Source organism: Rhipicephalus microplus, chromosome X, assembly GCF_043290135.1.
Source record: "Rhipicephalus microplus isolate Deutch F79 chromosome X, USDA_Rmic, whole genome shotgun sequence".
In the NCBI taxonomy this organism is placed as follows: Eukaryota; Metazoa; Arthropoda; class Arachnida; order Ixodida; family Ixodidae; genus Rhipicephalus; species Rhipicephalus microplus.
Genome location: NC_134710.1, coordinates 243,488,677 through 243,516,214, shown reverse-complemented (window position 1 = coordinate 243,516,214; position 27,538 = coordinate 243,488,677). Strand labels below are relative to the sequence as shown.

General features: G+C 45.0%; 1 protein-coding gene and 1 long non-coding RNA gene across 5 annotated transcripts in view; both read left to right on the top strand.

The window, feature by feature from the left end:
• Window positions 1–7,467, top strand: part of for (cGMP-dependent protein kinase for) — a 182,900-nt gene extending 175,433 nt beyond the window's left edge. For all 4 annotated transcript variants that reach the window (XM_037414181.2, XM_075878880.1, XM_037414184.2 and 1 more), the window contains exon 18: window positions 3,750–7,467. In XM_037414181.2, coding sequence (XP_037270078.2) covers window positions 3,750–3,848 — 99 coding nt within the window. In that variant the 3' untranslated portion in view covers window positions 3,849–7,467. The remainder of the gene's footprint in view (window positions 1–3,749) is intronic.
• A 3,572-nt stretch (window positions 7,468–11,039) lies between these two features.
• Window positions 11,040–27,538, top strand: part of LOC142776040 (uncharacterized) — a 204,974-nt gene continuing 188,475 nt past the window's right edge. The window contains exon 1 of the long non-coding RNA XR_012887252.1: window positions 11,040–11,554. This is a non-coding gene — a long non-coding RNA (uncharacterized LOC142776040). The remainder of the gene's footprint in view (window positions 11,555–27,538) is intronic.

Below are 27,538 nucleotides of genomic sequence, written 5' to 3'. Positions count from 1 at the left end.
CATTATCTTATGGTTTGAACGTATGACATTTCAGATGGCTCTTAGGGTTTTTCTGAGATTTTGCAACAATATAAACACTTGCATGGTGCATTGTGGGATAATGTGAAAGGCCCATTCTTTCCTCTTTTTCCTTGCTCCCTACCTAGTTAGGCTACTCATGAGTGTCTCTCAGTGTCTGACTGCTTATAGCATCTGAATGCACTGTTTATGTGGACATCGGTGCTTGGTGCTACAGTTATTAGGAAGAAAATAGACAACACCGCAGCAGCCATATTGTTTCATTCTTTCCTGCACATAAAACCCCAGTATAAAATGTATATGCAGTCACTTGTGACCGCAGTGGCAAGTCACTATAGCTTCATTGAATTTAAAGAAAAGCACATTTAGCTGTCCATGCCTTAAACCTCACCAGGCTTGAGCATTGCAAAAAAACAAGTGCGGTGCATAGATCGCTTGGTAGCAAATATGTCTGCAAACTTAGAAGTGCCGCTGTGGTGTGAAAATGGTCCAAGAGTAAAGTAGAATGCTACATATCCGGGTTTTAGGGGCGAAGCTCCTTAAGGCATGCGCTGTGCGTCTCCTGTATGTAGCCACTTCTCGTTTAGTTCTTGCAGTGTTCACTAGATGGCGGTACGTACTGCTTAACCGGTAGTACTGCTGAACGGTAGTACTGCTTAACCGAAATAGCCTCAGGTCGCTCACTTACCTGTCAAAAAAAGAAACCTTCAGGGAGTGCGTTGAAAGAACAAAAAGCGTGCAGTAATTTATTAACTTCGCGTGACAAAGTCTGTAATCTTCATTTGACGACGCGGCGGCCTAGCAGCAACGACAGCGGTCTCAAACTCACTTATGCTGTGAGCCAGCTTTTCCGCCAGCCCCCTCTTCTCGGCAAATACCCGCATGAAGCTGACGCAATGCGCAGCTTCGGCCACTGTCGGACTTGGATCACCCGTGTTGTCGCTTTCCATGTCGTCCTCATCACTATCATTTGGCGACACTTCGACAACCGAGGCAACAATGGCTTCTTCGGACATGTCCGGAGATGTCTGCACATCGCTGTCTGTGTCTCTGAAGTCGGGGAAGGAAATGCCTTCCGTAACGCCCTGCCGCTCCAGCACTTCAGCTAGCAGAGTTTTGCAAGCTTGTCTACAATGTCCGAAGTCTGGTCGATGGTGTCACTGGCGTCATCTGCGTCGCCCGCACACACACTGAAGCCAGCACGCTTGAAGCAATTTTGAACTATCGTTGCTTCAACCTGCCGCCACGAGTATTCGAGCAGGTGAATCGCGCCAATCAGGTCGATGGAGAATAATTTGCCACATTCAATGGCGAGAAGAAATCTGCGCAGCACATTCCTCTTGTAGAGCTGCTTTGCAGCACGAATGATGCCTTGGTCCAAGGGCTGGGCATTCGCTGTTGTGTATGGTGGAAGAAACGCCAACTTCACAGCTGTCAGGTTGTCCAGGGCGACGTGCGCCGAAGCATTGTCTAAAATAATAACAACTCTTCTGTTCTTAGCCGCAAAACGATGATCGATGAGGCGCACGTACTCCTCAAAAAGTTTTACCGTCATCCATGCTTTGGTGTTGCTGCGATAGATGACCCCTGATGGCAACCGGGCGCCTTTAAAACATCTAGGCTTCGCTGACTCCAATCACGAGGAGCGGAGATTTGTCGGTTCCAGTCATGTTTACGCAAAACGCCACTGATATTCTGTCTTTTGCATGCTTGCCGCCGGTGCACGTCTCGCCTTTGAACGCGACGGTTTTTTCTGGTAGCAGCTTAAAGAATAGCGCCGATTCATCCATATTAAAGATGTCATCAGGTGTGTAGTCTTCCAAGATGTTCTTCAGCTGAGGATTTTGCCACTGCTCCGCGCCATCCACGTCAGCAGCAGCACTTTCTCCCGAAACAGTCCTCGTAGTAATGCCATGCCTCGCCTTAAATCTGGCCAGCCAGCCATTGCTGCACACGAACTTGTCATGGTTGAGCTGCGAGGCAAAAACCAGGGCCTTCTCCACGAGCAGGGGTCCGCTGATAGGCAGATTTTCTGACCGTGCAGCTTTTAGCCACTTCACCAGCGCCTTCTCTACATCCGAAAACACCGAACCGCAACGCCGGCACCTTTTCCCAGTTGCAGCAGCACTGCCGAGCAACTTCTCTCTGGAATTCCAAATTCCACACACCGTGGTTAATGGCAGGTCCTCTTCGCGTGCCAGCGCCAATTTTTTCGTGCCACTTTCAATAGCACGAATTAAGTCCAATTTCTCCTCTATTTTCAGCACTCGATGCTTTTGTCCCAGCTTCGGAATGACGCAAGTACGAAGCAGCACAAGCACACATACAGAACACGTGAAAAACGACGTGAGAGCTGTACGGCACGGATCAACCAGAGAACACCTATGCACGGCGCCAAGGGAACAAAAAAAGCAAAGCAAGTGCACATCGTGTTTGCGTGTTTGTGCAAAGTGCCATCGCGTGGACAACACCAGAAGCCTAGCCGGCCAAGTGCTTCTTGTTGCAGAAAAATGCAAGAGATGGCGCTCACCAACACAGCCGCCATCATCATCAACACAAACAAGCGAGGCGTGTTTCGATCTCTGGTGCTTGCTGTTCTGTCGGGACGCCCAGTGGGGGACGACATGCCGCGGCGAGTGCGCAACGAAAATTGGAAAAACTACTTATTAACCGATACATACGCGATAAGCTGGTACGGCTTATGTGGATATAAAATGCATTTTGTTCAATGGCCGCCGAGTCGGGAATTTGACTTCGCTACTTTTAAAACGAAACTACTGTTTATGCGGGTACGGTTTAACGAGGTTTCACTGTACTCGTAGTTGATGATGAGAGATGCGAGATGTTATAAATTAGGAATGATATCACGTATGGCGTGTGTCATTGGTGGAAGGCAATCGTTCGATTTAGTGAGGCAACGTACGCTAGGGGGAGCGTTGTAATAAAATCGAGTGGGCAAAATGTACGGAGGATTCATGGTTTACCAGGTTTACCTCCGAAGCTTCGCCCACTCATCATCATTCACTTTGTGGATATGGTGGCACTTTTTTTGTATGAGCCGTGCTTTGCAACAGTGCGAAAACTTGCTTACACGTAGGCCTACATAGTATACACTGATTGGAATGTACACGGACGATTTGGAGTCATGAACAGCCAAAGTAGTCATGAGACGTCACTGGCCATGGCACATGACTCTAGCTTTTCATTCAAAGTGGAGAGCACCTGCCACAAACTGTTAATTCAGCGTCATTGGCAATGAGTTGTTTTTTCATTGACTTTAATACATTTTCTCTTTATCAAATAAGTACTACACTTAAATTAAATATTATCAGTGACACCCTTAGAGCTTTTCTTGGCTTCATTGGGCTGTGACTAAAATTGAGCCCTTTGATCTTTTCCCCATATTGGCATGGTACGCCACTATCTACGTCTCTATAGCCGTTTTCATGTTGCAGTAGTCCTTTCATGTCTACCATCTGACTTCTTAATTTGTATGAGGGCCCGTGTGTGCCCCTGTAGGTTATAATCACTAAAATACTAAAAAATGTTTCGCTTATCGAGTATAGGTGACACAGCAGCCCCAAATTTATTTTAAAATTGGTCACATAAAATGTTCATATCGCAAGCCTCAGCCTGGCCGCAGGCAGACCCTTTGTTTTTCGCTTGCTTGTCTACAGCACAAGTGCCATAAAGAGGAATTCTACTTCACTGAGTCTCTTATTTTTGAACAGGTGCGTCACATGACAGACACAAGCAACTTTGACCGGTACCCACCAGACACGGATGGTCCACCACCTGATGACATGACAGGGTGGGATGCCAACTTCTGAATGTTAGGACAAGGACTCAGTTTTTTAAACCGTGCGTGTTTTCGCAAATGGACTCTTTCTTGCCAATCGCCGGAAAATCCTAGCGGGCCAGTCGATACAGCCTCCAGCACTTTTCGCCCGTCATCCTCCTTTGGAATCCGGTAAAAGATGTGGCCTACTTTTGGACAGAAACACAAGAGTGGTGCGTGCAGCTGCCGAATGATTGTGGTCCCCCAGTGAAAAACACCCTTTAAGAAGAGTGCCCTTCTCTGTTGGGCACTTCACAACATGTCACAAGAAGGGCCCCGACTCTAGTCTTTGATGCTCGTGTCCAAAGACTGCGTCTTGTCTTTGCACCCGGCTGTGAGAGTTGATGTGTAATGCTGTGGTGCCTGCTACTCTGACTTAATTTGCAACCTTTTGACAAGGGTCAGTGAAGTGCGGCACTGCTGCACACACAGTGATGGAATGGGCGATCTTAGCACTTATTACACTGATTGAATCGGGAGCCTTGTTTCGAAGACCAATTTCAGAAGCTCGCATTGTTGCTCACTCTATGAAACAAGCTTATTCAAGGTATACAGGTGCAGCAATACTATTGGCAATGTATACCACATGTGGGCAGTAGTCACTGTATTGACTGCACTTGGCAGTCTATGATGACATAGGCCTGTGATATGCACCAAGCATTCACTAGCACTCTACTTTTGCGATTTCTCCTGAAGGTTATAGTATGGAGTCATCATATTTTAGAAAACTGACAAACCTTCTAAGACATTATTAGCTTGATCTTCAAATGCATATCCCTGTGGTTTTAATAGTTTGTCACCATTCTATTTCACTATCACTTATTGTGTGCTGTGACTCATATCTACAAGGAAGACATGTTGTCTATACGAGTACAAAATGGGTAACTTTAGAACTTTAGCAGGTTAGTGTTTGAACTGTATGCTGTTAGGCCATGTCTTCTTGGCAGCATGCACTTGGTTTTGGTGAAAACTCATTGTTTTGATTCTTTGTTTTAAAATGAAGACTGCTTGTTTGCATAAAATTGCAGCCCCTTTCAGTGCTAACTGATGAACTAAGCCAGAGAGATGGCATAGTGCTCTTTTTTCATTGCATGGAAAGGTTTGTACAACTTCCAACTCTTCCTGAAAGAGTCAATTGAGTTGGAAGTGTCAAGCTTAAACATATTTCAGAGCTCCTGAATAATGATTTAGGCAGTTGCTCTATAAGTGCTGCTGCATGCTCAGCTGACAATTATCTTTAGCAACATAGTTTGCTCATTGCATGAAGTGTTGAGAATAGCTTTTATATACTATGCAATAAGCTGTCTGTTTGTTGTTGTGCCTCTCTTGTGATATAATGACAGTACTCTGAATTTAAATGCCATTCTTTTGTTGGTGTTGTTGGTTAGCATGCAGGTGTTAAAGCTGTATAGATCCAAGTGCTTTGAAATTTTAGTCATATTAGTGTGCATTCGAACAGCGACTGTCTTAGATGGCTGTGAAGGCACCGCAAAGTCATTTGATCCTTGGGCCTCTTGGTTTCCCATTATACAAATGTTATGGTTGCTTCTTGTTCTTAGTGGTTCATGCACTACACATAGCCAATATTGTGTGTGGTATTTTGACAAGAGCTTTTCTTTATCACATGCAGTGCAGACAGCACTGAAAAGTAAGAAACCTTAGGAAGATAGACTTATATGTGAAGTATGTTCCAAGTTGCACTGCTTTTACTTCAAAGAACAGAAATGCATGCTTGACATGTAGGCTACATTTTTAGCTTATTTACAAATTAAATCAGTTGCAATGAGCTCAGTTGGCACCTTGAAACTTGTATGGGCCCAGTCTAATAGATAAACACAAATGTACATCAAGTCGACCATAGGAATGGGCAAGTATTTTGTGATGACACTTTGATATCTGAAATATTGTACATGTGCATTGTAATACAAAGTGTACAGTACAGCCATTTTGTTGACAGCTTATTATTATTTCTTGTATCGGTGCAGTATTTCTTTTATTAGTTATGTTCACAGTTGTTAATAATGCCTGACCACATATATTGACATATGAAATAATCAAAAAAATTTGTGCCTAATGTGTAAATTATGCAGTGCCTTCACTGTATCATACTTATACCACCATAATCTGCCAGCATAAGACACTGTGTTGTGTGTCTAATTGAATATACTTTAATGACTGCATTGAAAAATAGATTAAATGGGCCTTAATTGTTCATTCTAATAAATGTTTTATTATTTGCTCTGCACCACTGTTTTTTATTACAATGTGGTTGACAGAAAAATGAACTTGAAGGACAGTGAAGGGTCTTGCTGTTTTCCTATGTAATTTTGTCTCTACATAGGGTTGCTCAAGTTTTCAAACACAGAAGTAAAAAAGTATCTCTCTGCTGTGTCTTTGCCATCTGTTTTTCAACATTTTTGTGCCAAAAGCAAAGATTTTGTCTTTGAATGTAACGAAAAAATTTGTTTTGCAACGACTCTTGAGTGAAAAGTGTGCTGTGCATTGTCTGTCAAATGCAAACTTTTGCCCACGTGATTTGTGGTGCCTCAATGCATCAGCCATATATTTTTTTCTATTTAGTTTTGTTTTTGTTCGCTCACAGTGAATGCAATAATCACTGCATGTAAGCAAGGTAGTTGATGTTTATATATAAAAATACCAAGCTTTATCTCAGTTTGAATGCAATATAAGCTTTATTGTTTTGTTATTGTACAGAGCAGTACTTCTTTGTGCCTGTTATGATGTAGAACACCTTTCTAGGCTTAAAAAATTATTTTTTCTATTGATGTTCTTTATGTGCACATTAGCAAAATGAAATTGATGTGGCTGCAGTATCCACCACAGTAGTGACTATAAGCACTTTCTGAACAGTGGCATTGGAATTGGGCAAAGCAATTCTTCTGAACTGGTATAGGAGGCCTGGAAGCTTTGACCTGTCACATCATGCTGGTAGACTGATTATTCCTATCTAGTAAGCATGGCATAATAATGGTAGCGTATCTACCGTCTTGCCAATATGCCCATGTTAACTGTCAGCCTGCTTGTGTGATATCATGGTTTTATTTTTTGGGTGTCTGGCACTCTGGATGCATGCGAGATAATCAGGCACATGGCTTTCACCTCCTGAACGTTGCTCTTATGAATTGCCCTTTTGTCTACTCTTCAAACTGCTAGACACAGCTCACCACTGAATTTAACCCGTAAGATATTTTTGGCTGCACCATTCTGAGTTAATCGGCACAAGTGTTCTGCAGTGCTTGACACTGTTGTCGTGGGTTTAGCTTGCAACACATTGTCTAAAGTTTTTTTTCCAGTTTGTTTTCCTATACTGTTGTTTTGTCTTCAGCGATAAAAAAATTTTTTTGGAGGAACCTGCCATTCGATGAATTAAAGTTTTGCTGTCCTGCTTGTTTTTGTAAAAGCGAGTCTTCCGTGTGAAGGCTGTTGAATAAGTGTGCAACCATGTTTCTTTCTTCTGTGGCTAGTTGTACTTTCAGTGAAGGTGTGAGATAATCTTTGCTGAACATGTGCCAGGAGAACCGGTGTAATGTGCAAGTGTTTAAAGTGACACCAACTTAGGAGGAAAATAAAGGATCCATATTTTGCTGCCAGGAAGGCCAATTTACTTTTCTTGATGTTAATGTGCCATGTGACACTGCATGCCAAATGCCCTCTATGTGTGGAAACAGCTTAACTAGATCACATAGTATTACAGTAGAGGAGCCGTCGCAGCAAAAAAGAAAAAAATCGATCTGCTGCTGAGTTTCTCTTCAATGTCAAATATAACATCACATGGCAATTTGTATGGGTAGCACTCAGGGTTTAGGCATAATTTTTTTTTTTTTTTGCGGGAGGGGGGTGGAGCAGAGTATTACTTTGAAGTGAGTATGATTTGAAGTGGAGCCCAGGCTGGCAGATCAGATCGAGTGTCATTTGGTGCTCTGTATGATAATATTGAAAAAAATTGCGAAGGGCACAGGTCTTGTGAGCCATCCCCTGGCTACGCCACTGCTCATGTCTGCTCATAAATAGCTTCTACGGACCGGACGGACTTTCGAACGGACACAGTGTCATGGATATTGGGAAGGAAAAAAAAACATGATTGGCCCCTCCGTCGCATTACATGTCAGTAAAACGTGACCTTACAGAAGTAGTTCAATGTTTACTGTACATTTATACAAGTGATTTTGTACAACGTTTGGTGTTTGGCAGCTACAGCACCATTTAATGTGGATGCATGCATCCACATTGACTTTTAGTGATGCATCTCTATCCCGCGACGATTAACATGCACGATTAATGATTAAAAAAAACCTTGTGGTCGCAGGTTCAGTCCCTGCCCACGCCAAGTTATATTTTTGTCCACTTTTCTTTTCATTTACATTACAATGACTATACTTTCCTTGGTATGATTGTCTGTCAGATCTCATTACCCTTTGGGTCATAGATGCTTGTAGTAGCTGTATAGTAAACGGTGAGAGCACAGTTAGAGAAGTCGATGTGACAGCTAAAAGAGCGTGACTGGCCACCGAACTTGGGCTCGCGGCATGTTATAGTTGTTAAACACGACTGCCCGACTACTGAGAAACGCAATACGCGTCCTGTTTTCTCGGTTGGCTGGCCGCGTTTTCTCACGGGGCGAGTGATCATGCGCGCGTCGCCAAGCAACTTTTCCCTGCTATGAGCGAGGCCGCGCGTTCGCGCCGTCGACCTCCTCTTTTAACAAGCTCGTGTCGCAGAAAACCCGCCGCCGGCGTTGGCCCTGTTGGTTGTGAGCGAAAAATCGTCTTTGCGTCTGTGACCGAAAAATCAAGTTGCCGAGATAGCCACGGGAGGCCGCTACTTGTACACGCGTGTGTGCGCGATCACACTGAGAAGGCCGCGCACTCAAAGAAAAAAAGTGCTCAAGGTCACGAGGCGCGGTAGTATCTTTGCCCTGCCACCCCTCCCTGCTTAGCTTCCAGCCATAGAAAATAAAGGAGGCTATGTTCCAGCGCTTTCGTCGCGACAAGAAATAATGCAATTGCAGCATGCGGCAAACCGTTGTAACTCCACTCGCACTGGACGGATTCTTGAAATTTTTGCGGCGTTGAATTCGTGAAGCAATACGCTCTTCTAGTGAATTCATTCCATGGTTACTTAAAAAAGTGTTTCAGGGCCCCTTTCACGCATTTTGTTCGACAGGTGTCACGACGAAAACGAGCCCATTCAGCGATAATAGCGCGCGCTGGTCCAATATACTGTGTGCGTGTCTGTGTGCGTGCGTGTGTATGTAACAAAGCATATGAATAAGTGTGCACTTAGCGGTTGAAGGGTGCACTAGGGGCCGGATTTTGCTATCGCGTTCAACTCTTATGGCGCGTTCACACTTGAGAGGTGAAAAACGAAAACGCCAGAGCGGCCGGAAAACCCCGACCGCGCGCGTCGAAGATGTTCACATTAGTTCTGCCCCATCCCGCCGCCGCATCCGTCGATACCTTGACAATTAATTCGATTTCACGTGCTTTCTGCGATTCGTACCTAATTCTAGTTATTCACGCAAAGTAGTGAAAAGAAATAGCTCGCACTTTTTCAAACGTTGTTTTGGGAGATAAGCCAGCAGAAACGACACGAGCGAACGCTCCGGCAGCGGCAGCGGTGCATTCAGCTGGCTGTACACAAATGCGAGACACGTTCGGGCATGCCGACTCGCTGCCGCTGCACCGTCTCCTTCAAGAGTTCTCGGCGATCGTAATCCAATTCAGGCTCTCGATGAGCGCGTCCTCGTTGAGGCCATCAAGCTTCGTCGTGCTGCACGGGTAGTTTTCGATTTGAGCAGGTGCGAGCCACCGCCGACGCCTGTGCCGCCATGTTGAATCGGCGGCCGGCTGGTTAGGTCACGTAGTTTGATCTAGCGCAGCAAAGGCTGTGAAGCGAATTTCGCGAGGCGGAAAAATCGCGCACGGACCGATTTTTGCGCGCCGGCCATGCGGCGTGGTTTTCTGGCCGCTTGGGTGGCGAAACGAGCCAGTTACCGGAGAGTTTCGCTGGTTTCGCTCTCTTCGAGGCCAAGTGTGAACGCGCCTTTAAAGGCGAAGCTTGAGGGTCCCGCAATTTTTTCACCCCCTCTTTCATGAAGCCGGCGCATCACCAGAAGCTGAATGGCTGGGACGCGTGCTACCAGTTAGTCAGGCGACCCTGGTGTCATGAGAAACGCACGCAAGCAAACTTCGCGCGCTTTCGTTTGCCACGCACGCCATGAACCCTCCAGGCTCACCGCTCCGAACGTGCTTCGGAGTTGAATTTCGAGCTTCGCTCTTCGAGGCAATACCTGGTTGCTGCGTGTGTCAGTGCAGGTGCAGGTCAGAAAAAGGAGTACGGTTATTTTATATTCCCGTAGGAGAAAAATTCGGCTGATCCCACGTACCTTGCGAATGACGTTACGCAAAGCATGCGGAGGGAAGTTGCATGTCGAGTGGTTGCAGCTAAATTTAAACGTACGCACGAAAAAAATGCGAGGAGGACAGTGCTAACACCACGTGTTCCTTTCGTTCGTGCGTGCGCTTAAATTTAGATGCAACCACTCGACAAGCACGATCACCAAACTAGCACAGATGCAAACCATTTTTTTTATTGAGCGACACGTTATGAAATGATGTACGCTAAATACAAATGTTGCAGGTACAGACATGTGTTACACAGTCACAGATGTTTATATAACCAGTTGTTTGCACTTGCAAAACGATGCCCACAGCAGCATAAGTAATAGCAACACCAGAAACAGTAAGCTGATATCAACGTTTTTAGATATGGTTTAGATACGCTGGCTGATATGAAGCACTGGTGCTCGTGAGGATGGTAGCCTTGGACACTGCTACATAAATAAACTTCAGCGGTTGGTACCTAATTACAATCGCCGTTAACCCGACATGAAGGCTGTATCGTAGAATTGCACATCTGGTGTGTGTGTGTGTGTGTGTGTGTGTGTGTGTGTGTGTGTGTGTGTGTGTGTGTGTGTGTGTGTGTGTGTGTGTGTGTGTGTGTGTGTGTGTGTGTGTGTGTGTGTTTTAAATAGGATAGCCAGCGCTGAAACCACATTTGACGTTTCACGGCTATTACGGTCTATTTGAAAAGTAGTTCCCTGACTTGGCGTGGCTCTGTAGTAGAAGAATACTTTATTGTCACGCAGAATGCTGGGGTTCGATTCCTGCTGGGACCAGCTGACATTTATTCCTTGCATTCGACGAGTCAACGCTGAATGCCGATGTGAGGTACTTCTTAACGCTCACGTCTTGAAATTACCCATGTGTGTTCTCGCCGTTCCTGGGTAGATACTAAGTGTCAATCACCTGTGGCATATACCCGCATAACAGTGGCCCCTACCTGCCCACGGGTATGAGCCACTTTGGGGTGGAAAGTGTTTGCGACGTACACGACAGGATTGTGACATTATTCGTGTCTTGACCAGAGCGTCATCTTCGTCAAACCATCTTACCCTCCCATACTAATTTTGGTTTACCCCAATTTAAGGGGGTGATCACGAGAGCACCCAGACGTAAGCGGCTAGATAGATAGATGCGTAGATAGACTCGAAAAGTGCTTGCAGTGCGTGAAGAAATGCTCCGAATTAAAAAAAAAAATGCCGTGTGCAGGAAGCACTGGATTCAAGACATGGGGAGAAAGGAATTCGCCCCTTCCAAGCACGTCATTCTTTGCGAGGTAAGGGTTACCTATTTCGATATATATCTGGATGAAGTTGTATGGAGATTGCATCGCTCATTGCATAGCCGTAGTGTTCATTGAGTTTAATAAGAAGCACACCCGTCAGAAAACTTTCTCCTGACGAATTGAAAATTTTCAATTGGATCCCATTAAAACTGTTGGACATTTTCAATTTGCCCCATTAGGAGTTTACAATTGTGTTTTGAGACATCAATTGGAATATTCCAATGGGTTCAATGGGTCATCCTGTTAGGTTTGAACGGGTCTGACCAACATAACCAATTGGTAACACAGTCAACATCTAAATGGATTGACCAATTAGACTAGCAGGCGAACCCAGTTCACCTATTGGAAACACCATAGAGTTCCTATTGGATTTATCAATTGTGTTGATGGGTCTAACCAACTCAAACAATCGCTAGCATAAAAAACTTAATCCAAATTGTCCAATTAGATTGATTGGTCAGACCAACCTCGCCAGTTGGAAATACCACGTAGCTCTGAATAAGGGTCTGATCTGTTAATCTCATTGGAGATGCATAAAAAAAACATGTTAGATTTCATGAATTTAACATTAGTGAAGGCTACCGTAAAATGAAAAATTTCTCCACATATGTTATGTTCCTCTCTAAACATAACCTCATTCAACATGTCAGTAATTTCAGCCTAGTGAGTTCTGCCGGGTCGCTAGAACAACAGGGTAATTTTTGTGGCCGACAAAAGTGAACATATGAAATAAATGACACACCTGGTGTATCTTAGTAAAATGTAAAGATATCTCATTTCAGGAGTAATGTTGCGATTGCAAACATATCTCTATGAACTATTTTCTTGTCTTACAGCTTTACTCAATTTTGTTATGTCCAATTGCAACCAATTACCAATCAGTAAAGTCCAACTGGAATAAATGGGTGGATTTCCCATTCAAACCACATTTGGTATAAAGGGTCCTTAGCCCGTTCCCATTTATAAGTTTTACTGTGGAGCTCTCGTTTAATCATTAAATTAACCTAAACCCTGGTGCATTTCTCTCGACTGGATATTAAATATACTTATTATCGATTCAGTATACGTAATTAGTCCTACCCAGAACTGTCCTATATAAATCCCCAATTGGAGCTATAACAATCTCCGATTGGTCCTATATACAAATATGTCGATTTGAAGGCCTAATATCACGTGGACATGTGTAATGATATCCAAACATTCCGATGAGAATAACAATCTTCCAATATGGATTGAGTTGGACTTGCACAATTATATGGATTATTGAACATTTTAATAGGGTGGCGAAATGAAAGTTTTAAACCAATTGTCTTGGAACTAATAATTCCAATTGGGCTTTCCCATTGAAATCCAAGCTCTCAATTGGTTTTAGCCCATCCCATTGAGGGCCAATTGGTATGGCCAATTGAACCAAGTGGTTTTTCCCCACTGTGTTGGAGGACCAGTTGGAGAAGGGCTAATGGGCTGGACTTTCAATTGGAAACTTTAGAGCATCCTATTGAAACCTATTGGATAATGAGTCACACCAGCTGGGGCCAACTGAGGCCAACTGGATTTCCCAATTGGTGTTAATGGTTTTTTTACTGGGATATGAATGGGGATATAGCTTTTTCTGAGTGAGTCACTGTGTTGTGCTGGTTTCTTTGTGCCCTGAAAAAGCTTTGTTGTGTCTCCGCGCATGCGTTATAGTTTTTAAAGTATGCAATTTGTAAACTAACGTATGTACTCTTGTGTGCGTGTGCTCGTTCATGTGCCATGTGCGCACGTAGGTTTGTGTGTGTACGTGTGCGCCTGCGCGTGCTTGCGATTGTGTATGTCGGTATATGCACCTGTGCGCGTGCGTACCTATGTGTTCGTTTATTACGGAGCTTTAGAATACCGTTTGCAAGCGCTGCGGGTGTTGCGGGCGCTATATGAGCTTTAGGATAGCGTTTGCCCTGCTGTCATCCGCACGCAACGCACGATCGCTGCGACACCGTAGCCTCGAAACCAGCGCTTGCGGGCCGCCATCACCGCCCGTAGCCTCGAAACCAGCGCTTGCGGGCCACATGCGGGCCGCCATAGATGGATGGATGGATGTATCGATGGATATGGCTGTACCCTTTAGATCGGGCGGTGGCTAGCGCCACCAAGCTGTAATACTTAATGAACCCAAAACTATATTTATTTTTTTTCCTTAAAAAGTGAGTTTGAGGATTCGTACTTTGCAATAAAGGGTTTAATTTTCACTCGTGCCTTGACTTTAGCCACCAATCAGATAACCTCCTTCTAGTTAAGTCTACTTGCTTAAAGTCTATTTTGCCCTCCCGGTCCCTAAACCCCAGTGCTTTGAAAAACTCTGCGCCATCATCCTGAACTATAGGGTGAAGCCCTTTACAGAACATTATCAAGTGTTCGGCAGTTTCTTCTTCCTCTCCACACGCACTGCATACTGTGTCTACCCCTTCGTATTTGGCCCGATATGTCTTGGTTCGCAGTACTCCCGTCCTTGCCTCAAACAGTAGAGAACTACCCCGAGTATTATCATAGATCCTTTCCTTGGCAATTTCTTGCTTAAAACTTCGATAGATCTCTAGTGCGGACTTCTTAATCATGCCCATTTTCCACATGTCAGTCTCCGTTTGCTTCACTTTCTTCTCAACCGATAGTTCTTTTTGGTTTGGCCACCTGCTGTTTTCTAAGTATTTACCAGTCAACTTCCTGGTTCGCTTCCTCCATTTTGTATCATCATTCTTCATGTACAAATAGCTGAAAACCTTCCTAGCCCAACGCTCCTCCTTCATTTCTCTCAATCGCTTCTCAAATTTTATCTTGCTGCTAGCTTCCCTGCCCTCAAATGATGTCCATCCCATATCACCTTGTACTCCCTGATTTGGTGTATTCCCGTGAGCTCCTAAAGCAAGCCTACCTATTCCACGTTGCTTAATTTCTAATCTTGCTTGAACTTCTGATCTCATGCACAAGACCGCATTGCCGCCCCGCCCGTAGCAACGCCTCCTAGATTTCCCGTGCCTGCCGGATGAGCGTGAAACGCCGGTCATCTGTGGCCGCACTGCCTATGTAAAGGTAAGGGGGAGGAGCGTTGAGAGAAATGGGGGAGGAGTGTTGGGCTAGGAAGGTTTTCAGCTACTTGTACATGAAGAATGTCGATACAAAATGGAGGAAGCGAACCAGGAAATTGACTGGTAAATACTTAGAAAACAGCAGGTGGCCAAACCAAAAAGAACTATCGGTTAAGAAGAAAGTGAAGGAAACGGAGACTGACATGTGGAGATTGGGCATGATTAAAAAGTCCGCACTAGAGATCTATCGAACTTTTAAGCAGGAAATTGCCGAGGAATGGATCTATGATAATACTCGGGGTAGTTCTCTACTGTTTGAGGCCAGGGCGGGAGTACTGCGAACCAAGACATATCGGGCCAAATACGAAGGGGTAGACACAGTATGCAGTGCGTGTGGAGAGGAAGAAGAAACTGCCGAACACTTGATAATGTTCTGTAAAGGGCTTCACCCTATAGTTCAGGATGATGGCGCAGAGTTTTTCAAAGCACTGGGGTTTAGGGACCGGGAGGGCAAAATAGACTTTAAGCGGGTAGACTTAACTAGAAGGAGGTTATCTGATTGGTGGCTAAAGTCAAGGCACGAGTGAAAATTAAACCCTTCACTGCAAAGTACGAATCCTCAAAGTCACTTTTCAAAGAAAAAAATAAATCTAGTTTTTTGTTCATTAAGTATTACGGCTTGGTGGCGCTAGCCACCGCCCGATCTGAAGGGTACAGCAATATCCATCCATCCATCCATAAGGGTCTTCGTACTTAGCCTTTGAGATCGGCAATTTAAGCGTTTGGTACAAATTTCAGAGGATGCCTTGTATTAAAAAAGTTGCTTGCAGAATGGTGGCGTCACTTAAGTAGGGTTAATTATAATTACGTTTACGCCTTTTAAAACTTTTTTCACGTTATTTTTGTTGCATATAAGCTCCAAAAACGTAAAAACTTATTTGAAGACACTCCTACTTGAGTGGCGCCACCACCGTAGTTCCGAAACTCTATGGTTCCGACGACCGCCGCTTTCCAAGTGACCGCCGATAATCTGGCAGGCACAGGAAATCTAGGAGGCGTTGCCCGTAGCCTCGAAACCAGCGCTTGTGGGCCATATATATATATATATATATATATATATATATATATATATATATATATATATATATATATATATATATATATACACAACTGGTTTCAGGAATGAAGAGACGCAAGCCTATCAGATGATTGTTATGAATGTTCACCTTGCGTCGTAGCGGGTGGAAATTTATGCAGATATGTATTCGTTCGAAGCTGTAGAAACTGCGCGACACGTTTCTTGCGCCCGTACGATTATGACAATATGCAAGTAATAAGGCGAATAAACATGAGGTATTCTAATGTGATTATATTAAAGGCAGATTTCACCAGCGTAACCTAATAGCATCGTCATTATGAAGATTTGATAGCTAAGAGTAAGATTTACTAACGTTACGCAGTATATTGAATTAGTTCTCACACCGCCTATGGAAAATGAATAAGAGCCATGCACTTTTCTTTCGGCAAGCAGCGCTGAGCAAACTAAACGCTAAATAGCGAGAAAGGATGATAAAATAGGCACCAGTTTTTCAAGCACCTTTCTTTTGACATGATCTCTACAGCATCTCTTCGCACAAAAAAAAAACATTGTTTTTAGTGATCCCGTGACGTAACCAACATTCCAGTAATGTTCAGTTTTTTTTTCATTAGAGCCTCCATCCGCGTTAGTAACCAATGATCTGGAAATTTTTCACCAGCTGTTGACCAACCACACCCTGTGAAACATTCGGTCAAGGAAGTATATCGTGTGCCGAGGTCGCCGTACATGTGCCAGGGAATTCACCCCCTGGCTTATACCTCTGCACCGCTTGGCGGGTGTGTGGCGATTAATACATGGACTGCCTGACTATTTCGCCTCTGCGCACCTAAATCGGCTCCCGTCTACATTTTGTACCGTTCGGTCATTTAAATGGGAAGCCACGGAAAGAGGCAGTACCTCCTCGTACCTTCTCATGGCGACGGCTACAGATGGTTTATGGCCCCGCCGCAGTGGTCTAGTGGCTAAGGTACTCGGCTGCTGACCGGCAGGTCGCGGAATTGAATCCTGGCTGCAGCGGCTGCATTTTCGATAGAGGCGGAAATGTTGTAGGCCCGTGTGCTCAGATTTGGGTGCACGTTAAAGAACCCCAGGTGGTCAAAACTTCCGGAGCCCTTCACTATGGCGTCTCTCATAATCATATCGTGGTTTTGGAACGTTAAACCCCACCTATCAGATGGTTTATGGCTGTCTAGGCCACACTGGCAATTCGGTAGCGTACGTCGTTTGGCGTGTTAGCCCTCCGCACACCCAAGTACCACGGGCAACGTCAAAGGAGATGCTAGCCGAAGCTAGCTCTGGCATTATGCTCTATCCTGTATTTAACAGGAAAGTGGTTTAAGCCGGGGTCCACTTCAATGACCTGTTTCCGTCACAGAAATGACGTCGAAAAATTACGTACGATCACACGACAAAAAGTTCCGTCAGCGCTAGTTGAACCCACGACCTCTCGGTTCACGAAAGCAGGTGCCGGGCACGCTATGCACTGCGCCAGTCTTTTTTTAGCTTTTGTTACTGCTTTAGGGTCACTCTCTGTAGGATTTTATATCTCTGTCTTCTCACAGTAATCTTGGTAAAGTGAAGTAATTCATCATGACCGTGAGATCCACGATTAGTTTCTTCAATGCGTCGTTTCTACGCATCCGTCACACTGGGCACTTTTCTAATAGGCGAAGTGAACTTTGTCGTGTCGACGCTTCGAAACATCCTCACCTGGCGGCCTTACGCCAAGCGTCGCAAAGCCCCTAAAGGCCTTAGATCTTAAAAGTAGTGACGCCCTCCTCTGCACGGTACTTTCCTCCCTCAATTCTCGGATTGCTCCCCTGTCCTGGCTGGCGCGGTGCGCACAAGGTCTATTCAAATAGGTCGCGAAGGCTCGGGCGAAAAGCGGTCCAGAAGTTATTGCCAGTGAAATCATCATGGGGAGTTATGCGAGCTGCGATTGAAGGGCGACTATGTTTGGAGGGAACAAACACTAATAGTGAAAAACGAAGTTTGATTCAAAATCAGAGCAATCAATATGTTGTACAAGTGAGATTTCTTTTCCCAAATAAATAGTAGGTGTAATAAGCAAAGAATTTATGACAATATTTATTATTACGAAAAATATTTTTTCTAGCGTCCTCTCGCTATTATTACTCAGTGCAGCCCTAGCACTACACGTGTATACATGGCAAGGCCTGCTCATAACATTCGTCTGCGAAGACACACTCCCTCACGTGTTTCACCGTTCTGCTATTACTTGCGTTCTCTGTTGTGCGCGAAATTGTTAGGCGCGTTTTATACTTGGTGAACGTCTTCAGCGCAGTGTTCAATGGGCAGCGGAACGATGTGAATTACATTTAACGCTGCGAGTGGTTTCGTCGGTACCTGCGGAAACAATGTGCTGTGCAACGATAGCATGAAACGTATTCCTAGTGTCTTCTAGATAACAAGAACAATGGTTCGAATTGCACTGCTCGCTGGACTTTCATCCATCAGTATTCCTGCAGCCCGGTTCCCCTCTTGAGCAAGCGCCTACTATTCGCGCTATCGGTGAGAAGTTATCTATCACGGTACAATTCACATGTATTCATTAGCATACGTACTATAGCGATAATTTATCGGAGCATAATGCAAAAAATGAAAAAAAAAACGCCAGGAGTGTCCACAGATTTTTTTGCTCTTATTACCATTTCGTGCAGTGTAATAAATTCGAGTTATTGTGACCTTTGAATAAAACTGTCAACATTTCGGCATGACTACGCGTCATTTCTTCCTGCTAAAACAGATCACAAGCATTGGGCATGCTAAAGGACCTGCGTAGGTGTGAAGCAAATGAGCTACGCTGCAGATATGAAGATATGACAGGTGTACTCTGTTGTTTGCTTTAATACACCTGCGGAAGATGCCACGAATGCCGAATAAAAGTTCAAAGAATGAGTTTTCTTGTAAGCCCGAGGCAAAGTGAACGGTAGTACACTTAAACACCACTATTTAGTCAAGAGTTCTTATTAGATTAGCTGGCGTTGGCTTGAAGCGCACTCGTGATGACTCGCCGTCGATCGCCTTAGCGCGAGTTCTTAGTAATCAGGGGGGCGTATGAAAAGTAATTTCAGATCAAATTTCGCGCTAGTGCACACAAAATGACGTCGCTTGTATACCAACTATTGCGTCTCATCCGCTTTATTTTTCATTCCGCCGGAAGTGTTCTCTCCTCACAGAGATGGCGCTAAGCCTCATCAACAGCTGATCAGCCGCCATTTTCTGAACGTATGGACTTAGCCTTAGCTACCAGTCTATATATACCTTGGTGCGCATGCCGCACGCTACGGAGAACCACGGCCGCTGGACAAAAAGCGAAGCCGTGGCAGAACTTTCCACTGGCTCGCTGTAGCCGCATTAAAATCAATACGCGCGCTTGTTTATTCAGCTCATTGAAAGGTTACACGAGATTCTATTGCTTAAAGAAAGCTGCCTGGAGGAAGTATCTTACTGCGCTTCAATAAATACAAGCGAAAGCGCTCCCCCCTCCACCCCCTCTAAAAATATGAGTACCAGCTAGCGGCTGAGCGGGTTACCCCGGTCTCCGCTTCGGCGGCCCCTAACGCGGAGGTGTGTTATCCATTATAATGCAAGCAGCATAAAGTTTACACCAAATTTTTTTTCATTGATTGTGGCCCTGATGAGTTCAAAAAGGGTAGCCAAGAGAGAACGTGGTGGTTTAGTTAATGATTTGATTGAAATGAGTGGGCCCGACGCCCTTTTCTACCAACACCGACACGAAAAAGTTGCATCGTGTTACCCAAAAACCTCAGTGGAATTAATTGCGTGCATGTTTTTCGTAGCGACGAAACGATGAGATATTGTGTTCCATTACCTCTGCGACTTACCTCAGACACCTGAAAAAACATCCTGCCTGCTCACACAAAAGTTTCTAACGTTATGATACCTTATATAATTACAAATTCAGTACGTAAAGTTTGTCAGAAGAGAGGGAGATGAGAAGAGAGGTGGCGCTTCCTGTATAGTACACATGCCGGATACATAAGATTGCTTCTATGTGTATGGTGCTTCACGGCTGCTGCCAAGATATCCTTAAACACTGGTTAATTGACTTATTTTAAAGCGACAGCATTACAGCCGTGTAAAGATAGGAACTAGTGGGCGTGTGTTTTTAGGCTTTCGTGGCGACACAGCTGAGGCCTCCGCCGAGAAACGATGGCGGGTGCGGATAGAGACACAAACGCACGCACACGCTGGCGCATACATACACACAAAAAAATAGGTGCGCACACTCACGCGCAAGTTAGCGTGTGAATACACACACAAACACACGCAGGCGTTCACGCACACACGCCCGCCCGAATACAGACATACACAAACGAACGCGCACGCAGGACTACACATATGCACACATACGTGCATGTGCATACGCACAGACAGGCGTGAATACAGACATACAAACGCATTCACTCAATAGGGAGTTTTAGAAATGCGCACCGCGAGCCCTTGCGGTGCGGTCGCTGTCACAGCGCGTGCGTCGTAACGCGAGACGGCGTTCGCGTTCGCGGACCGCACGCAAAAAAATACGAAATTGCGTGCGGTGATGGCGGCACGCATGTGGCCCGCAAGCGCTGGTTTCGAGGCTACGGGCAACGCCTCATAGATTTCCTGTGCCTGCCAGATTATCGGCGGTCACTTGGAAAGCGGCGGTCGTCGGAACCATAGAGTTTCGGAACTACGGTGGTGGCGCCACTCAAGTAGGAGTGTCTTCAAATAAGTTTTTACGTTTGTGGAGCTTATATGCAACAAAAATAACGTGAAAAAAGTTTTTAAAAGGCGTAAACGTAATTATAATTAACCCTACTTAAGTGACGCCATCATTCTGCAAGCAACTTTTTTAATACAAGGCATCCTCTGAAATTTGTACCAAACGCTTAAATTGCCGATCGCAAAGGCCAAGTACAAAGACCCTTATGGATGGATGGATGGATGGATGGATGGATGGATGGATGGATATAGCTGTACCCTTTAGATCGGGCGGTGGCTAGCGCCACCAAGCCGTACTACTTAATGAAATAAAAACTAGATTTATTTTTTTTCTTTAAAAAGTGAGTTTAAGGATTCGTACTTTGCAGTGAAGGGTTTAATTTTCACTCGTGCCTTGACTTTAGCCACCAATCAGATAACCTCCTTCTAGTTAAGTCTACCCGTTTAAAGTCTATTTTGCCCTCCCGGTCCCTAATCCCCAGTGCTTTGAAAAACTCTGCGCCATCATCCTGAACTATAGGGTGAAGCCCTTTACAAAACATTATCAAGTGTTCGGCAGTTTCTTCTTCCTCTCCACACGCACTGCATACTGTGTCTACCCCTTCGTATTTGGCACGATATGTCTTGGTTCGCAGTACTCCCGCCCTGGCCTCAAACAGTAGAGAACTACCCCGAGTATTACCATAGATCCTTTCCTCGGCAATTTCCTGCTTAAAAGTTCGATAGATCTCTAGTGCGGAATTCTTAATCATGCCCAATCTCCACATGTCAGTCTCCGTTTCCTTCACTTTCTTCTTAACCGATAGTTCTTTTTGGTTTGGCCACCTGCTGTTTTCTAAGTATTTACCAGTCAATTTCCTGGTTCGCTTCCTCCATTTTGTATCGACATTCTTCATGTACAAGTATCTGAAAACCTTCCTAGCCCAACACTCCTCCCCCATTTCTCTCAACGCTCCTCCCCCTTACCTTTACGTAGGCAGTGCCGCCACAGATGACCGGCGTTTCACGCTCATCCGGCAGGCACGGGAAATCTAGGAGGCGTTGCTACGGGCGGTGATGGCGGCCCGCATATGGCCCGCAAGCGCTGGTTTCGAGGCTACGGTGTCGCAGCGATCGTGCGTTGCGTGCGGATCGCAGCAGGGCAAACGCTATCCTAAAGCTCATATAGCGCCCGCAACACCCGCAGCGCTTGCAAACGGTATTCTAAAGCTCCCTAATAAACGAACACATAGGTACGCACGCGCACAGGTGCATATACCGACATACACAATCGCAAGCACGCGCAGGCGCACACCTACACACACAAACCTACGTGCGCACATGGCACATGAACGAGCACACGCACACAAGAGTACATACGTTAGTTTACAAATTGCATACTTTAAAAACTATAACGCATGCGCGGAAACACAACAAAGCTTTTTCAGGGCACAAAGAAACCAGCACAACACAGTGACTCACTCAGAAAAAGCTATATCCACATTCATATCCCAGTAAAAAAAAAAACCATGAACACCAATTGGGAAATCCATTTGGCCTCAGTTGGCCCCAGCTGGTGTGACTCATTATCCAATAGGTTTCAATAGGATGCTCTAAAGTTTCCAATTGAAAGTCTAGCCCATTAGCCCTTCTCCAACTGGTCCTGCAACACAGTGGGGAAAAACCACTTGGTTCAATTGGCCAAACCAATTGGCCCTCAATGGGATGGGCTAAAACCAACTGAGAGCTTGGATTTCAATGGGAAAGCCCAATTGGAATTATTAGTTCCAAGAAAATTGGTTTAAAACTTTCATTTCGCCACCCTATTAAAATTTTCAATAATCCATATAATTGTGCAATTCCAACTCAATCCATATTGGAAGATTGTTATTCTCATCGGAATGTTTGGATATCATTACACATGTCCACGTGATATTAGGCCTTCAAATCGACATATTTGTCGTCGGCCACGATATTAGGCTGTCGAATGCACCGTCATGTCGAATGAAATCAGTCGACTAAAAGCTAGTTGGTTGTACCCGTGTAGCAGCGATTAGATTCCGATCGATAATAGTGACAAGAACCGGTATTGAAGGACAAAGGAAGCGGCTATGCCACTGAGATGTCGCCCAGGCAACTTCAGTCGAGTGCGCCACAGATTACACTTTTCGATCAAGATTAAGAATTGCCGCATCTACACGGTGCAATCACAGCCTATAATCTCGATCGAGATATTAGATCTTCGATCACGATCTAATGTCATTGGACTAAACGAGATCGATATCCAAAGTTTCCACGTGCATAGGAGGCTTTGACTGATAAGTACACGTCATGAGAAGAGATACAGCACACGCCAAGGCTGAAGGACACAGTAACACACGAGGACGAGGGCTGACTTCCAACTGAATTCATTGCGCACATCACGAAAATATATAGTCGGCAGAAAATCACGAAAAATAAGAACACGTAGCAAAGGGCCGAAAATTCCGACGGATCCCGTAAATTTTACGAGTCGATTTTAAGCAATGCAGTCCGCGAGGAGCTGACTGCAGCCCCGGCGTGGTGGTCTTGTGGCTAAGGTACTCGGCTGCTGACCCGCAGGTCGCGGGTTCGAATCCCGGCTGTGGCGGCTGCATTTCTGATGGAGGCAGAAATGTTGTAGGCCCGTGTGCTCAGATTTGGGTGCACGTTAAAGAACCCCAGGTGGTCGAAATTTCCGGAGTCCTCCACTACGGCGTCTCTCATAATCATATGGTGGTTTTGGGACGTTAAACCCCACATATCAAGGAGCTGACTGCGGCTTTGTGCGTGTGTGCATGCGTGTGCTTTGGACTAAGCGCTGTGGGGTAGATCGACGTATTTGCGTACTTTGTTGTGCGCGCATCGTGGGCTTATCGGGCACGTCGTCTGTGAGCTGTCTGATATAAAGTCGGTAGTCACCAGGGGCGTATAGGCGGAAATTTTTTATTCCACGAGGTGCACCTCCTTGACCTGAAGTGGGGGCGCCGGGCTGGAATATTTGGTCGAGTGTCATTTTGTGCTATGTATACCATGGCAATAAAAAAAGTCGGAGGGTGGGGGGGGGGGGACAGGGGCGGTGTGCAGCCCTCCATAGCTACGCCATTGGTACTTACGTCCGTCGAAAGGAAGTGCACGCTGCGGTGTGATATTGTACTATTGACGCGAAATAAAACGTGAGCAGCACAAGCCTTAGCAGCGACATGCACAGTGCGCGCAATCCAGGCATCACCCCCGACGTGCGCGTACATTCAGTTTGACTGCACTGCGCATATGCGCACCTGCCTATGGTGATATGACTGGACGGCACGTAGTATGCCTTTGCGAACGTTTGCCGGTCTTCGCGTTTCATTTGACGCTGACAGCACAGTCGCGCGCGATATGGAGGTTATAGCACGAGCGTCGACCTGCCAAACGTCTCAGGGATCTAGCGGCACGTTTCGGAACTGTGAAAATCAAGACTGCGCATTCTTCGCTCCCTCGTTGGCTGTTCCATGCTACAACATTTAACCCTGCACAACGAACTCTCCGAGCCTTCCATTATTCGTTGCGATCATGTGTGTTCTGCGCGGGCTCTTACCTCCGCAAATGATTACAAAATTGCTGGGAAAGATGCACTAAAGCTGGGTCTTGCCACTGCTTCGTTTAATTAGCTTCCCAAGATGGGAGTCATCGCAGCTTAAGGACAGCGAAATGAGTCAGTGAAGTTTGCGTGATTCCATCCTCTCCTCGAAAGAGTATTCTGGGACGTGGCTCTATTGTAGTTCTTGGTCAATGTTCGCACGTTAACCTCCATATCGCCCGCGACTGTACAAGCATAAGAAGCAGCAATCAGCGTATTACTCCCGAGTCGAGTATCTCTTGGCTACACCTTGCTGAGTTATGGGAGCGCATACGTAATACTTACTATATTGATATTAAAGCGGACAACCAACACTGCAACCAGTAATGACATTGCCCGACATGACGTTTGTAAAGGTATTTTTTTTTCCTAAAGCCGTTTCAAGCCCTTGCATATGCCTCTGTAGTAGAACCACATAGGTCGACAAAACTCGTGGAGCTCACTTCGAATCCCTCATGAGATATATTCCGCGCTTAGGGATCACTCGGACTTAGGCTCACCAATATTTTTATGAACTGGGCTCATTCGGACTTAAACTCACTAAAATTTTCTTACTAAAACGCTCCGTTCTTTTGAAAAAAAAAAAACATTTTTACCGGACTCACTCGGAAACTCACCCGAAACATTACTCACCCGTACTCACTCAGACTTCGATTGAGACAGCTCGATCTGAGTGAGTCGACTGCGACTCACGAGTCAGTTAGTTCAGAGTTAGCTTTTGCTACTATAGTGTCAGTGCTCTTTAACATTAATATCTGACGTAATCGGTGATCTTATTGGCGCACTTTGATATAGTACTTTCAAACTCGAGTTACTGGTGTTCGCAAACCGAGTAAGCTCATTTTTATTGGTGGAGATAACAACGTAATACAGATTTATCAAGAAATTTGATGAAACAATTGACGGGGAAGAATACCTCCCCTCTCCTCTCTACACAGTTCACGCCTGTAATCAATGAACTCCGAAATGGTGTAGGAACGACAATGCATTGGAATACGAGTAAGTAGACGTCAGTATAAAATGCAAGACTGATGGTATAATGCTAAAGATAAGTAGATAGGACTCACGAGCACCAGCCGAAGGGAGTGCTGCCGCGTCTGCGTATCTCCTTAAGGTAGTCTGCGGCAGTGGCATAGCCAGAAATGTTTTTCAGGGGTGGGGGTTCACGAGGTATGAGATATGTGGGCTTGTCTCGCACGTCTTCAGTTAGTTTCTTTGTAGCAGCGCACGTGAAAGATGCCATCTGTAATGGCGATTCGCTGTAATGGCAATAGATGACACTAACTGACGCTCACACGTTTAAATGCACATGTACAGCGCGTTTCTTTCAAGCGATACAGATTTTTCCTGAAAAAGAACTGTAATAGTTAGGAACTTGCTGTCCTCGCATATAATTTCTTAACCGTGGTGGAAAGATATTGCCACTAATTCTATTACGCACAAATAATTAATTAACGAAAGTATTTGAGAAAAATTAGGGGACCCTTAAGCTTCGCCTTTAAGAGTTGAACGCGATAGCAAAATCCGGCCCCTAGTGCACCCTTCAACCGCTAAGTGCGTACTTATTCATATGTTTTTTACACACACGCGCACGCACACAGTAGATTGGACCAGCACGCTCTATTATCGCCGAATGGGCTCGTTTTCGTCGTGACTCCTGTCGAACAAAATGCGTTAAAGGGGCCATGAAACACTTTTTCAAGTAACCATGGAATGAATTCGCTAGAAAAGCTTATTGCCTCGCGAATTCGACCCCACAAAAATTTTAAGAATCCGTCCAGTGCTAGTGGAGTTACAAAGATTTGTCGCATGCTGCTATTGCATTATCTCTTCTCTCGTCCCGACGAAAGCGCTGGACAGTAAGCAGGAGGGGTGGCAGGGCAAAGAAACTACCGCGCCTCGTGACCTTGAGCACTTTTTTTTTTCTTCAAAAGCGCGGCTATTTCAGTGTGGTCGCGCGCGCACGCGTAGACAAGTAGCGGCCTTCCGTGACCATCTCGGTAACTTGATTTTTCGGTCACAGACGCACATACGATTTTTCGCTGACAACCAACGGGGCCGCCAGCGGCGGATTTTCTGCGACACAAGCTCTTTAACGCTATCGCATCAAAATGCGGGGATAACCACCTCCGTAACTCAATGGGTAGAGCATCGGAGGCGTTATTCGAATGTCGCAGGTTTGGGTCCTTCCTGTGGCAAGTTATCCTTTCGTCCGCTTTTCCTTCTTGCCATTTGCAATAGACAATAACTTCTAATAACATCCCCTATACTTTCCCTGGCAATATATAATCTGTTAGTTTTCACGAATATTGTGTCCAACAGAGAAACAAGCTCAAACTTACACTTTCCTTCAGGACAAAATGAAGGCACATTTAGACACTCAGGGTGCCCTCTATGGCAATATACGTGCCTTCATTTTGTTCTGGGTGTTTTAAGTGCACTACAAGGAAACTAACTAAAAACTGGAGATTCAGCGATACGTTATGTATGCCTGTGTATGCATATATATATATATATATATATATATATATATATTATATATATATATATATATATATATATATATATATATATATATATATATATATATATATATATATATGCATGTGCTTCGCCATTATGGCTGGCCAGTGGTCTACGGCCACAATTATTGATCGATTGCCATCAGCCTGGTACGGAAGTGGTTCACACAGGTAAATCCCTACACGGTCAAATGGGCGTGCTGGACGCAGTAAATGCAGCAGTATACCGTGTGAATTCGGCAGCGTCGTTGACACAAACAGCAGCGGCGAATGTATTTACGCCCAAAAGTGTGCATGTATACCCCGCCAGTAGTACCGTTAGCCTGCGGAGCCGCTGGTACATTTCAGCGCACGTTACGGTTCAGCATGAAAATATTAGCATATATCAGTGCTGGGTATGATGAGCATCAGCAACCCAGATGACAGCCTACCAGTAATAATAGAAGAAGTCAGAAAAGCCTTGGAGAGCATGCAAAGAGGTAAAGCTGCTGGTGAAGACCAGGTAACATCATCTGCTGAAAAATGGCGGACAGATTGTGCTAGAAAAACTAGCCGTGCACCCTGTTTACGAGGTGCCTCCTGACGGGAAGAGTACCAGAGTCTTGGAAGAATGCTAACGTCACCTTAATACATGAGAAAGGAGATGACAAGGACTTCAAGAATTACAGGACAACCAGCTTGCTTTCCGTAGTACACAAGCTACTTACAAAGGTAATTGCTAACAGAGTTAAGAAAACATGAGAATTCAACCAACCAAAGGAACAAGCAGGATTTCGAACAGGCTACTCAACAATTGACCACATTCATACTATCAATCAGGTAATAGAGAAATGCTCAGAGTATAACCAACCACTATATATAGCCTTCGTAGATTACGAGAAGGCGTTTGATTCAGTAGAAATATCAGCCGTCATGCAGACACTG